The 12,832-nt window shown below is 35.2% G+C and overlaps 1 protein-coding gene across 1 annotated transcript in view; it reads right to left on the reverse strand.

Moving 5' to 3' along the window:
• The window catches only part of PTPN4 (protein tyrosine phosphatase non-receptor type 4), a 72,003-nt gene that overhangs the window by 10,604 nt on the left and 48,567 nt on the right, over window positions 1-12,832 (reverse strand). Inside the window, exons 15-22 of the mRNA XM_082483474.1 lie at window positions 9,611-9,770; window positions 6,511-6,594; window positions 6,370-6,426; window positions 4,849-5,005; window positions 3,187-3,353; window positions 1,688-1,778; window positions 1,540-1,601; window positions 622-768 (exon numbers count right to left, since the gene is read on the reverse strand). Of these exons, the coding sequence (XP_082339600.1) occupies window positions 622-768; window positions 1,540-1,601; window positions 1,688-1,778; window positions 3,187-3,353; window positions 4,849-5,005; window positions 6,370-6,426; window positions 6,511-6,594; window positions 9,611-9,770 (925 nt within the window). The remainder of the gene's footprint in view (window positions 1-621; window positions 769-1,539; window positions 1,602-1,687; window positions 1,779-3,186; window positions 3,354-4,848; window positions 5,006-6,369; window positions 6,427-6,510; window positions 6,595-9,610; window positions 9,771-12,832) is intronic.

A 12,832-nucleotide genomic window follows, 5' to 3' on the forward strand; every position in this document is an offset into this window, starting at 1 on the left:
TAATCTACCAAAACCGACGAAACTTCTTGGAGATCCTTCATGTGAAGTTTGGAGAAAAAAAATCCTATGAAGGTAAATTTTAGTTGCTTTTTACTTTGTAATAAAAATCAAACACAGAAGTCTAAAAATATTTTAAGAAATACAAAGACTTCAGTGTATTTCAGAACTGAACAAGGTTTAAGTATTAGCTACGTTAACAATATCATCATTGCAACAGTACGAGGAATGTACTGCCCTTATGCAAAAAAGTCATAGAATCATACAATAGTTTAGGTTGGAAGGAACCTGTAAAGGTCATGTAGTCCAACCACCCTGCAATGGGCAGGGACATCTTCAACTAGATCAGGTTGCTCAGAGCCCCGTCCAACCTGACCTTGAATGTTTCCAGGGATGGGGCATCTACCACCTCTCTGGGCATCCTGTGCCAGTGTTTCACCACCCTCATTGTAAAAAATTTCTTCCTTATCTGTAGTCTAAATCCACCCTCCTCTAGTTTAAAACCATTACCCCTTGGCGTATTATATGTAACAATAGTATATTCCTCTAATCTTTTAAAGGCTAATCACCAACAGATTTTTAGAAGATTATGCAAGCAGTATTTTAAGGAAGTCTTTTACTTACTCTGCCCCGTTCAACTTGAGTCGTTAACATTACAACCATAGACGAGCCTTGTTCCCAAGTCATCTGCCAAAAATCAGGACAAGTGTTCGGTAACGGACCTTGACAAGCAATGTACTGGTTTATTATTGTGGAAGAAGGGATTTCCATCTAAGAGAAGACAAAGTCATTATTTTAATTATTACAGAAAATGTAAGTCAGGCACCAGACGTTTTATGTTTAGTAACTAGTACGTTAAAAAAGCATCAACTACATTAATTCTATTTATTATAAATTAGTAAACATGGATTGGCACAGACAAAAGTTCTTCCAAGTGTTTCATGCACAGAATTATTACAAAGATCCAAGTACACTTCACTTATTAACTCACGGTTACGCAGTTGCCATAATCAAGATTAATGGTTGAAAAAAGAAATGATAGACCAGTTGGCAAATAATTCAGATGCAAACATTTCATGCTTTGTGGGTTTCTGACACTAGCTTTAAAAATACTGATCTTGGAATTTAGTTTAATCTCTGGTTTTTGTTCCTGATAGGAAAAGTGAGTAGCTCTAATTTTGTCATTACTGACAATGAGAAGAAAAAAAAAAAAAGTAAAAGAAAGTGCTGCCAGATTAAACTTTGCTGATGTTGAACACTACTGCCACATTAGTAAGCAGAAAAGAAGAATTAATTCCTCTGGTAGAGGGCTAGCTTCTCTTAAAGGTTTTTCTTTTTCTTGGTTTGATTTATAAACACCTGCCAGAAAGCACTAGCAATTAAGTATTTCTACAGTAAATTTCAAACCATCTGGCTAAAGGTTTATCAGCCATTCTAGTCTGAACTAGATTCATGAAAATGTTTCTATTTTTAACAAACTTCTCCAGTGAAAAACTGCAAAGTTACTTAATGTCAGAAGCTCTTTTGAAAAATACTACTCACATTTATATAATTTGCATTGATGTAATCTTCGTTACTTTTTAAAATAACCCGTGTAGCATCATCTGAAAAAAATTTTTAGAAAGATGTTACTTATTTACAAACCACAGTAAAATACTTTTAGAACACATATACAAACACACATACTTACAAGGCGAAATGTCTCTGTATCTATTTTTGGAAATGTTTTGAGGTAATCTGGCACAAGACATTGTCATTCCAGGCTTTTTCCTATACAATTGCTAAAAGACAAAACTGATGGTCAGGCCATAATAGATGCAAAAGACACGTTAGTATATTATTTGCCTAGAGGTACTTTCTAGAGCAAACTACTGAGCAAAGGTAACTTCAACACACATGAAAATACTTTTCAAAAGAAAGCACTATGAGTTTAGGTACACTGAAAATAATCAAGACCTCGTCACAATTTGTTTAAAGACAAACTGAACATTAAACTTCAAGCTTCCATAAGAAAAGTGATCCAGAGAAAATTAAATATTGTACACTGGTAAGGGAATTGACTGACACTCCCCATGGTGATTTGGGGCAAGCAGATTGTATTGTGTATAGGCATCTACCTACATTGCAGTTTTGTATTCTTTTTTTTCCCAGATGTCCTTCTGTATTTCAGTAACTAGAGCGAATCCTGGGCTAATTCATGCTTTTCCTGCACAAAATCACCTTTAAGAGGTTCCTGCCCTCTTATGCCTTAGCCATGCGCTGCCACAACCCTTGTGCTAAAATGCTGTATCAGTGAAATGATCCAGGTTCAGTAAAAGGCACTAAAAAAACTTTTAAATACTGAGCCGGTTTGGGAGATTGAAAATGTATGGTTAAGGAGGGATTTTAAAGCACTTTGAGAAAATCTTTTTCTATATATAAAAGTAAATTTTACCAAAGTTCTTAAAGAATAGTATGAAAACGTATTTTATAAATATCTGTTGTAATACACAATGCTAGGTCTCCATTTGGTGAGGAGTTCACAGAATTCACACTGCTGTGTCTTACAAACCTACTGCTTGAGTCGCTTGATCTCATGCATAACAGACGGAATATGATGAAGGCACAACTGGGAGAAAAAGAGAGACTATAGCTATCAGCACCTTTTGATCCCAGAGGAAGTGCACTGTTCTTTTGAAATATTTCATTAAAAAAATCAACTATTTATAAAATACATTGTTACATTAACCCTTAAGATTAGGGTTGCATTTTCCATTGGTAATTTTATCTTCCCTCATTGAGACTGTCCATAAAATGTCAGCAGCTCAGCTGTCGTACAGCTTCTACAGTAACTAAGATACGGAATGAAGGTCTGAGCACAGAACGCGTATTTTGGTATACATTTTTCTGTCTTCATCTCTATGAAAGTATTTTATTAGCACAGGCCCCTGATAACCACAAAAAGCCGTAAGTAATCAATAAAGTAATTTATAACAAATGATACTAAAAAGGAGTATTAGGATTATTCTATGCACATACAATACAAGATTAGATTTTTTGTTGTTATTTTTCTTTTAAGAGTGTAAGACAATTGCTTTGCTAAAAAATGCTGGATCTACTGAAATGCAACTGAAATCTGCTCTGCTTAAAATAATCACTATCCCAAAAGACTTGGAAGTTGCACACAGCTACAGGTGACACAGTACTCACATCAAACTGAGCCAAAACTGTTCCAGTGATAAGCCCCTCTGCTAGCTGAATCATGGATTCCCTCAGAGCATTATCATCTTGATGGACACCATCAAGTGGAGATTTCTCAGGGATGTACTGGAAGTCAGGCTCACTCTCCAGCTTCTCTTCCACAACATCATAGACAGCTATAACAAATAAAGGTGTGAACACTCTGACTGAACGTGCTGTTTGGCAAGTGAAGTTAACTCTAAGTCATTTATTTCAAACAGCAAAAGAGACAAGTGCTTTTCCTGCAGAAAAATCCACATTTATTAAGACAGTGATTTCAGTCCCCATAAGCAAGGGCAAGTAGCCTTTACTGATCATTATAATCCATTACAATTTTTTTTAATTAATAGTAATTTTAAGGGAAAGCACATCACTGACTGCTAAAATTTTGATCAAAACGCGTTATACCATACTTTGTCTAATGTACCTCCCTAATCTCAGATTCTCACATCTTGCCTTTCAAGTCACTACAGTTGTATTTACATTTTTACTTTAAATTCACTTTGAACTGATTTTAGACTTCCATAATTAGGGTAAGATGTGCAGACCAATGGAGAAAATGGCATTAATATATGCCATTATAACGCTAACAATGCTGTATGCATGTCCTGCCTATAAACAAATGGAAAAATAATATGCATCTTCTACTACACATAACAGAGACACATACTGTTAAAAAGCCTGTTTTTAAATATCCCATGACCATGAAGGAGGAAACAGTGAACTCCTCTCTTCCACAACTCAAATGTTTTTATCCAGAATACAAAGATAATCAACACATAATGGGAAACTGTTTTAGTAAATTTGTAAACAAAGCTAACAATTTTATCCAAAAAAGAAAGTAAGCACACAAAAGCTGCAAGGGAACTTACCAAATGAGAGCACAAGTGAGTAGTGCAAATAAGTGAATAAAGGCAAAATTGCTTATGAGGTGGCTGAAATACTCTCCTAAAGTAATTTCAAGTATTCCGATTAAACATCATTATTTCTCATTTTGCTTTTTCCTCTGCAACTGTATTATAATTGGCATGTGCAGCAGAATTAAATCCAGTGATCATCTGCTGGCAATGCTTCAACACTGTATTTCATGACTATATTGCACAAGCTGTTATTTAGACTGCATTTTTAGTACTTTCTTCTATTAAGCCTCCTCAAGTAGAAATGTTACCAGTCATTCCGGAGTGTTTTAAAAACATATGGAAGGCTTTTGCATATATCGACCTCCAAAGTCATCCAAACACTAGGTGTTTAGTGAGAGTTTGTTTCTTTGTTCGTGTTTGTTTTTTATTTTCCTTAAGGGAATAACAGTAACTTCAGAAACTCATTCAATATCCACATAGCTTTCTGGACATTTTTATCAATGAGATTCAGAACAAAATTTAAATAAGCTCTCTGCTAGAAATATTTGATCTCTGACTTTCCTATTAATTTTCAACACTTAGTTATGCACAGCTCCTTAAGAGTATGATATGTACAATATGTTGTGTTGTTGCAATTCCTTTTCAAGCAAGGGAGTTTGTTCTTACAAAGATGTTAAGCATTCCATCTCAGGACAGTAAATGGAGGTTAGAAAATGAAAGCAAGCTCTGGATTTATTTTTTTTTAATTATTGCTATGGAAAAAATCACTCACCATTGGGTCGAACTAGGAGCACAAGTTCCCCTGAGTGTCTCTCACAGCTAGCTTTAATAAACATAACAACTTGATCATGGGTATGTTCTGCTATATCCCTGCCATTAATCAGTACAACCTGGTCCCCTTCATTCAAACGAGGGACACAGAGATCAGCCTGCAAAGCGGAATAAAAAAAAATATCTGTAAAACAAGCCATTTCCAATTTCTCACCTTAAAATAGCAACTTAAAGTAACTATACTTGGGGACTCGAATGCTAACAGCCTAGTTGCTATGGTTGCTGCACTGTATTCAAATGACAAATTTAAGCGTTACACAGTACATAAGACAGTGCCATTCACATGAACAAATCAATTTGCAACTGGGAGGTGGCTGTCATTGTAACATGTCTTTCAGCAACTGTTACTCCACTCCTCTGGTTGAAGTAGAAAGCTCCTCTGTTTCAATCACATTTTGTATAGGCAATTAAAAGCAGGATGTTCTTATCTTTGAAGGCAAGGGAGTAACATGGCAAAGCCTTGTCCAAATCAATTTCACAGGCTTAAATGCTTCAGGTGTGAAATACTCTTGTCATTACAGTTGCAATAAGACAAGGATCGAAGACAATGCACAAATCCCAGCAATCCCAGCAAGAGGAATCGGGTAATAAAAATCATTATTGTAATCATTATTATAAGCATCGCTGCAGAAAAGAAAGAGCACGTACCATCACCAAATATCTTCTCCTTAGGTAGTGGATGTTTAAAGCATTCAGCCAAAATTATTTATGTTATTAAGTATTTCAGAGATAATAATTAAAAGGGACAAGAACAATGTTCTTGGCAAACATTTTAATAGTTTCAAATAGCCAAAAAAATAGAAAGTTGTACTTCTTGAATGTTAGCAAATAAACAGTTCACTCTACTCTAAAAGGTATGAACAGAGCTGACTCCAGTCAGCTGAATACCAGGTCAGTATGTTTTGCAATTAAGTGACAAAATATTGTGCCTAGGTTTGAAGACACTATTGATAGTCCCTAAACACCAGTAACAACAGACAATCAGACCTGATGAATGATTCATGACGTCTGATTTTAATCTAAACCTTGGCTTTATTCAGCTACATCTGTCACTAAAATAAGAGAGATTTGCTATTTTAGTTATTTTTAACATACTAAAAGACTCTTTCAATATATAATTTATGTGCAATTATATGAATGCCTATATTTAAAAAAAGCAATAAAGTGAATGTATTTTTAGGATAACACAGCTCAAGAAACAGTGCATACTGAACATCTATAACCCTGTAATTTTCAGGAACTATATTTTGTTTCAGTAAGAAAAATATATTTTGAGGACTGAAGAACTTTTAAAAATATGATATGTAGCCCCATCAAATTCTTACTGCACATAATTTGCTTTGTTGGGATAATGTTATAGCACAAACTAATTTCCATAGGCAACTATGAAATAATTTACAGTTTTGATACTTCCAAGATACACAGACATTGCTACCAAGTTTGGGTTTTTTTGATAACTTACAGGTGTTCCTGGAGCTACCCTGGACACTATTACCGGCATCTTCTGATCATATCCACCCTTTAAAAACAAATTAAATTAGTAATAAATCACAAGTGTCAGAAAATAATCTTAATAGACATGAAGGGAATAGATGTACCGTACCTTTACATTGAAGCCAAACCTTCCATTTTCATCTGGTTTCATTCTGATCATAACAAGATTGTCGTGGGGGACACCACCATTGGGCTAGTAAACAAAAATTATATTATATTAATATATATTTTTGCTCATAGTTAGACTTTGAGGATATCGTATGTAATGATTTTGCAATTTCTTCATCAAGTAATTGCTCCTGGACACTTGAGAAAACATCAAGTAGTAGTGCAAATGTCTTATCTTGAGTTTTGCATAGAAGGAAAAAGTTACACATTTAACAGTCTTGGACACAACTAGGTCAAAAGTGTGTTCTGTCAAAGCAAACTCAAAGTAAGAAACAGCATTAGAAAAGACTAACTGGCTTCAAGCAGTCTTAAAAACAGTTTACTAAACGGAAACTCCTTAAATTTGTTTTAATTAAGACCACAGTGAAAAGCCTGCAGTAAGAATGTACTATGATAAAAATAAGGTAATTGAAAGTTTTGTTTCTATTAACAGCAATATGATGGTAGTAAGCACGGACAAGTTTGGCAACAAAATCTTGGTTCCATATCCCCTATTCCACTTCCTGTGTAGTGGATTATGAGGTGCGACACATGCTCTGCACTGATGAAGCTCTGACAACTTTAGCTGTTTTCCTTCTGGTTACATTTTGGTCACAACACCACTGTTAAAGGAGCTACCAATAAACTGAAGGATACTAGATACTTTTTTAATCTAGAAAAATCAACTCTGTGCCATTGAAGTGATTTTTAGTTTGTTCCCATCAATATGTATTTAACAGACTGAACATTAGCTAGTATTTCTATGGTTTCTATGGTGAGGGTGTGGAGCATTATAAAAAATTTGTTTCAGGGAAGTTTTCAGTGTTACCAATTAGAGGCAAAGCATAAGACATATTCAGAAAGGAAGAAAATGAAAAAACTTACTAAAACAAACATTTCTATATGTAAGAAAAGTTCAAAACCTGCAGGTTCAATAGGTAAAAGAAGTCTGCTCAACTTGATTCATAAAAAGTTAACTCAATTCCAGGTGTTTTAAGCTCTTGGTTAAAACAAAAGAGACACACCCCGCACCCCACCCCACCCCCCCCAACTACATTCATAGTAATGAAAAGATGAAAAATTTGGGGAAGGAGAGGAAAGTAACTGTGTAAAGTACATTAATGAGAAGGAAGGGTGCTTAGCAAGCCTGATCATATGCAAATCATTTTAGCCTACGTTCACTGGCACAGCAGACCAGACTCAGTTTCCTGGGCAGAATGAAAAACAACCAGGTGCTCACCTGCAGCATTTGGCAACTTTTGTGCCATTGCACTCCCCAGACAAAATGGGAGTAATAATTTCCTGCTTTAACAGGCTATTTTGAGCAGCAGTTTATAATGAAAAACCTGAAGAGAGCACTGTGTATCATCATTAATCTGTTTGACTGAAGGGATTCCTGGCCACACCTGTTTTCAAATACTTCTGGACATCTCAGGAATGGCAGGTAGAGTAAAAAGTTGTCATTCCCATACGTGTCCTACTACCTTTCTAAATAGACTCTTCATACATACAACAGATGAAAGACATTCAATAGCTAAATGAAGTCAAAATGGTGAGGTTTTCCTTAAAATATTTGAGATGGAGCAGCAGAAGAGAGTTTAGTGGTACAGGTCAGAAAAGCAACTTTGGAAAAAAAAAAAAAAACACATTCTAAATTTACAATTTCACAAAATTCAGTCTCATGCTGTGTTCCTTCTTCTCTAATACCTCAAATAAAAAGCCATCAGAAGACCAAATTAGATCTTCAGTTACAGCAGTGTACTGCCTTAAGCAAGGCTGCATAAATGTGGCCCATCGTAGCATAGCAAACAATCACATTAACAATGCACAGAGAAAAAAAGAATCTCATTCACAGGCAGCTGTGTTGGTTTTGCAGAACTTAAGAGTTAAAAAAACAACTGAAAGTTATTTTTGTCAATTTGGTAAAGATAACTGAATACAGAGCGGAAAAATTTGATGAGTAAAGTAGTGTTATATTTCAAAACAGAACAGTACTTTACTATGACCCAGGTAACCACTGACAGACGACAAAGCTGTTACAAATTCCGTTTCATTGTTTCATTCTGTTTCATTCCCAAAATGCTCATAAATTTACAAGTTTCAATTTTGTGTGTTTTATTAAAACCCCAACTATGAAATTAAATATGGGTTTTATGGGAGTCTTAACTTTGTAATGAGGCCCGAGAGACCACTCTGGACTTAAGAGTCCAGGATGCAAATAAAAATAAACCAAAGGCATTTCTAAAATGTCAATTTTGGGAGCTGATTCATAATTTTGAATGTCTGAGGTTGGCAAAATTGTTTGTACAGTATTTGCTACATCTGGATGTTAACAAAGTTTCCTATCCTGCAAAACGTTTCCTGTCCCACATCAGTATAAAACCAAGAACTATTTGAAAAAGTCTGGAAGGACAAAAATCACAAAAATGGTCCGTGAGAAGTCACTTGATTATTGTCTGACTGACATGACTAGGTTACTCGTCTAGCATGTGCTTAAGCGTGGAAAAAAGGACTTTTGCTCACACTTTTACATTCCTTGTCGTGGGTCTCTTGGTAGTATCTCTTTCTTGGAAATTATGATAAGAAATGGTACCACAGATTCAAGAAGCCTCTTCTGACGAAACTGCTCTAGAAGCAGGTAGGCACTTTTAGTTTCAGCTTTTTGATAAAAGCTAGATTAAACACCAGTGGTAGTGTCTGCAGTGTCTTCTTTAAACTTGATGGTAAATGACTTCTCAAAGAAGAGGTTAGTTAGGAATTTCTGCATATGCCGAAAAGCTAACGTTCAAAATGTTTGCATATCCATCCCAATGTAGTCATTTGATGACAACTGACATTTGAGCACTACTCCAGCAGGTGGCAAAAAAATAGTGGGAGCTAGCAAAGAGACAGGATGTGTCATGGAAACGGTACAGTGTAATGCACAAACGCAACAACTCTTGGAAATGCATCAGAACCAAGTTGACTAGGTTGGTTCTAATGTAGCAGACTATCATTTCGACAAAAGTAGGACTATCATTCCGATAAAAAGCTGAATGCTCAAACTGGGTCCAAAAACTTACTGTGGATTTTTCAGGTGATGCAGGAACATCAAATGTTTCATTAATATGGTTATCCAGTTCTTGCTGCGAGTGTGAATGATGAATTTGGTTCCAACTGTTCTTTTTAAATTGTTTGGGTGGTAACGCAGGAGGCTGCCCATCTATAGGAGTCTCTTGAGATCTAAATACCAAAATAGAAGTATGAAGAGGATCACGGAATATTGACAGTTTTTTCAACGTTCCAAGTAAACTGAAAATGCTAGAAAAAACTAAAGAGTTTGAGAGCTGAATATCTGTACATATTTTTAGAATCTCAAAAATATACTGTGGTGGAATATATTGGAAGTGTATGTTTGGATAGATTACTGCTTTTTTCTTCATAAGCAACTGTTCACAGAACCAGTCGGTTCACCTATTTCACATGACTTTTAAAAAAATGGGTTTAGCACTCTTAACCCACTTTATATTGGAATATTATAAAATTCTTTGTATTTATCCTCTGCAGTCTTGCTAGAAAAAAAATTCTAAAATAGATATGTCACTTAACATGTTTTCCTCAGTAAGAAAATCAATTGGTTTGCATCTTTAATTAATGCCTGCAATTTAAATCCTAAAACCAGACAGAAGCAGCATAATAAAGTGCTCCCACACTAGTTTTTGGCTTTTCATCTAAAAATAGGAGGAGTGCAAGTTTAAGACAACTCAGCTGTCTCCCTGCTTTTATTTGAAAAGCTCATTGGAGATCATAGTGTTAAATTTTAAATACATTTCAAGAGAACCTTGTTCTTTCCCCCTCTTGAACATATTCCCCTTTGAAACATGTGCAGCTTTGAAACATTTGTAAAAATGGCATTCATTGCATGCATATTTTAGTTGAGTTATAACACCATTAATGAAGATAAAATAGCAGAAGTTTCTACTGTTTTAAATCTGCAAGCACTCTACTGCAGATTAATAAAAATGTTCTCTATGTTTATGTTTAATATGGATAATTTCCTTTAGTCCTTTTGGAATAAAAGCTTAACTGTATAATTTGTATTACATAAATGCATGATTCATCTTTCATTATATGGCTTTATATTTAAGAATTAAGAACATTCTGAGAGGTCCAAAAGGGCAGTTAGCACATAGTTCCGATTAACTTCGTTTGAATGCCAGTTTTGAAATACCAGTGAGGATACCTGCCTTCCTCCCCATGAACCTCATTAAAAGGTATTATTAAGCAGTTTAACGACTTATGCCAACTGCCCACTGATACTAGTGGCAAATCCAAAAACGACCAAGAATGAAGTAACAGGTTGCAGCTAAATCTAAAGAGAATGCTACCACCAGAAACAGATGCCTCCGTTCTTTCTTTCACCCACACCCACCTCCCCTTCCTTGAAGCTCTCCGGTGCTCCTCCCTTGGCTAAGGCAGCTCACCAAGCAAGCAAAAATACATTGACTTTTTGGGCAAGCCTGGGTAGCTCTCCGCTGCTGCAACAAGGTGAACTGGGTCAACACAGGGTCAAACACGATGCGGGGAGGGAAGCACACTCCCAGAAGCCAGAAATAGGATGCTGCCCCTTTCGTTATCAGCAAGCTGTAGCAGTAACTCGTATCATAACATCCCTCTAAAAAGCACGGGTAACCACATGAGTAGTCCTGCTGTATTTAACTGGTCTAGCCACAGTAAACTGTTAGCAGAGTAAGACTCTCATTATGAGACGGCATAACATTTCAAGTTGCTGCAAGTTAGAAAACCTAAGGCACACATCAAATTCCCTACCGTATAATTTGTTTCTATGCAATTAAAGAAAGGCAGATCCCAGATACATGCTTTCAAATAAAAACAAAAAATCAGATCACAATTGTCTACAGTAATTTCAAATAAAGGATGAACCTCTTTCAAAATGCATGACAAATTGAATGGGAAATGGAACGCTTCACTTTGAAAAACCACATGTTTTCCATTTCAGTTTTAAAAAATTAGTCAATTTTCTTAGAAAACAAAACATTGATAACATTTTTTTTATCAGTGTATGAAAACAGTACATTGGAAAAGATCCTAACAATATTTTTTCTGTATGTTTTTGCTTAGTTTTGACTTTCAGAAAGTAATTTTTTTTCATGTAGTGTTAAAAGAAAAAAAATACTAATTATTCAATATCTGATTTCTGAAGAATCTCATGTTCAAAACACACTAGGGAATAAAAATAACATTTCTTAACACTTTTCAATGCAAGTGACAGTAAAAAAGAACATATCATCCTTATATTTTATTTTTCAGGACAAGCAGATTTTCTAAATCCTTTTCTGTGAGAAAAATATTATGATTGTCAACATTTGCAAAATGAATTTTCAAGGCAGCTATAAATTATTTAGACGCTGACTTACAAAGGTCACAGAGCTTTATAACTACCTATGTATTTATTCATTCAAATCTGGCCAGCACAGATTATGCAGCCTTTTAAGTGAAGGGCAACAGTAATGTATTTTCTGCAAAAAATTACTCCTCAAAGTTTTAACCCGAATAAAAGAGGAACAGAAAACATAAGTAGAGACACAAAATAAGTCATTCCGATAGAAGTAAAAGATGGGATCTTATGTTTGACTAGATGCCTGTACATACATGTAAACAAACACAACTAAATTCCTATCGGACACACAAACTTATAGAAAAGATTTGAAAAGTTACTTAAAAGAGCATTTTAGAAGCAGCAATGCAAGTACTGTAATATATTAGCATAATGAATTGTGAGAACTAACAATCAAGCCTTGGGCAAAACCTTCATTGCTTTATATTTGCCCAGTCAGCTTTGAATTTCCTTATGAATGCGTAGACAATGGCAGTGAAAGCAGCCTATTTTGCAGGCAAAGCAGCTCTCCGTTACTGCATTCAGCGATTTACATAACAATAAAATAACACACAAACCCTGCCACTGACAAGCTTTGGGTATTTTTGTTACAGATATCCGGTCTGACCTTTTAATATACTAAGCAAAAGTTTCATACACCCCCCCATAAATATATTAAACTAAACACCTATCACATACTTTTGGAATTTAAGACTATAATTACCTCAGGGAACTACAAGCAGAAATCTCTCAATTTAGTTTTGAATAGCACATGCAGACAAAAAAATTTAGAATTAAAGGTCGTATTAGCTAAGATATAATAACCCTCTAAACTGCACTGAAACTCTGATTTCTTTTGCTATGTTGACTCCAAACTCAAAGAGATCACTAAACCTACTGCCTGTCA

This window comes from Vanellus vanellus (genome assembly GCF_965231255.1).
Source record: "Vanellus vanellus genome assembly, chromosome: 5".
NCBI lineage: Eukaryota > Metazoa > Chordata > Aves > Charadriiformes > Charadriidae > Vanellus > Vanellus vanellus.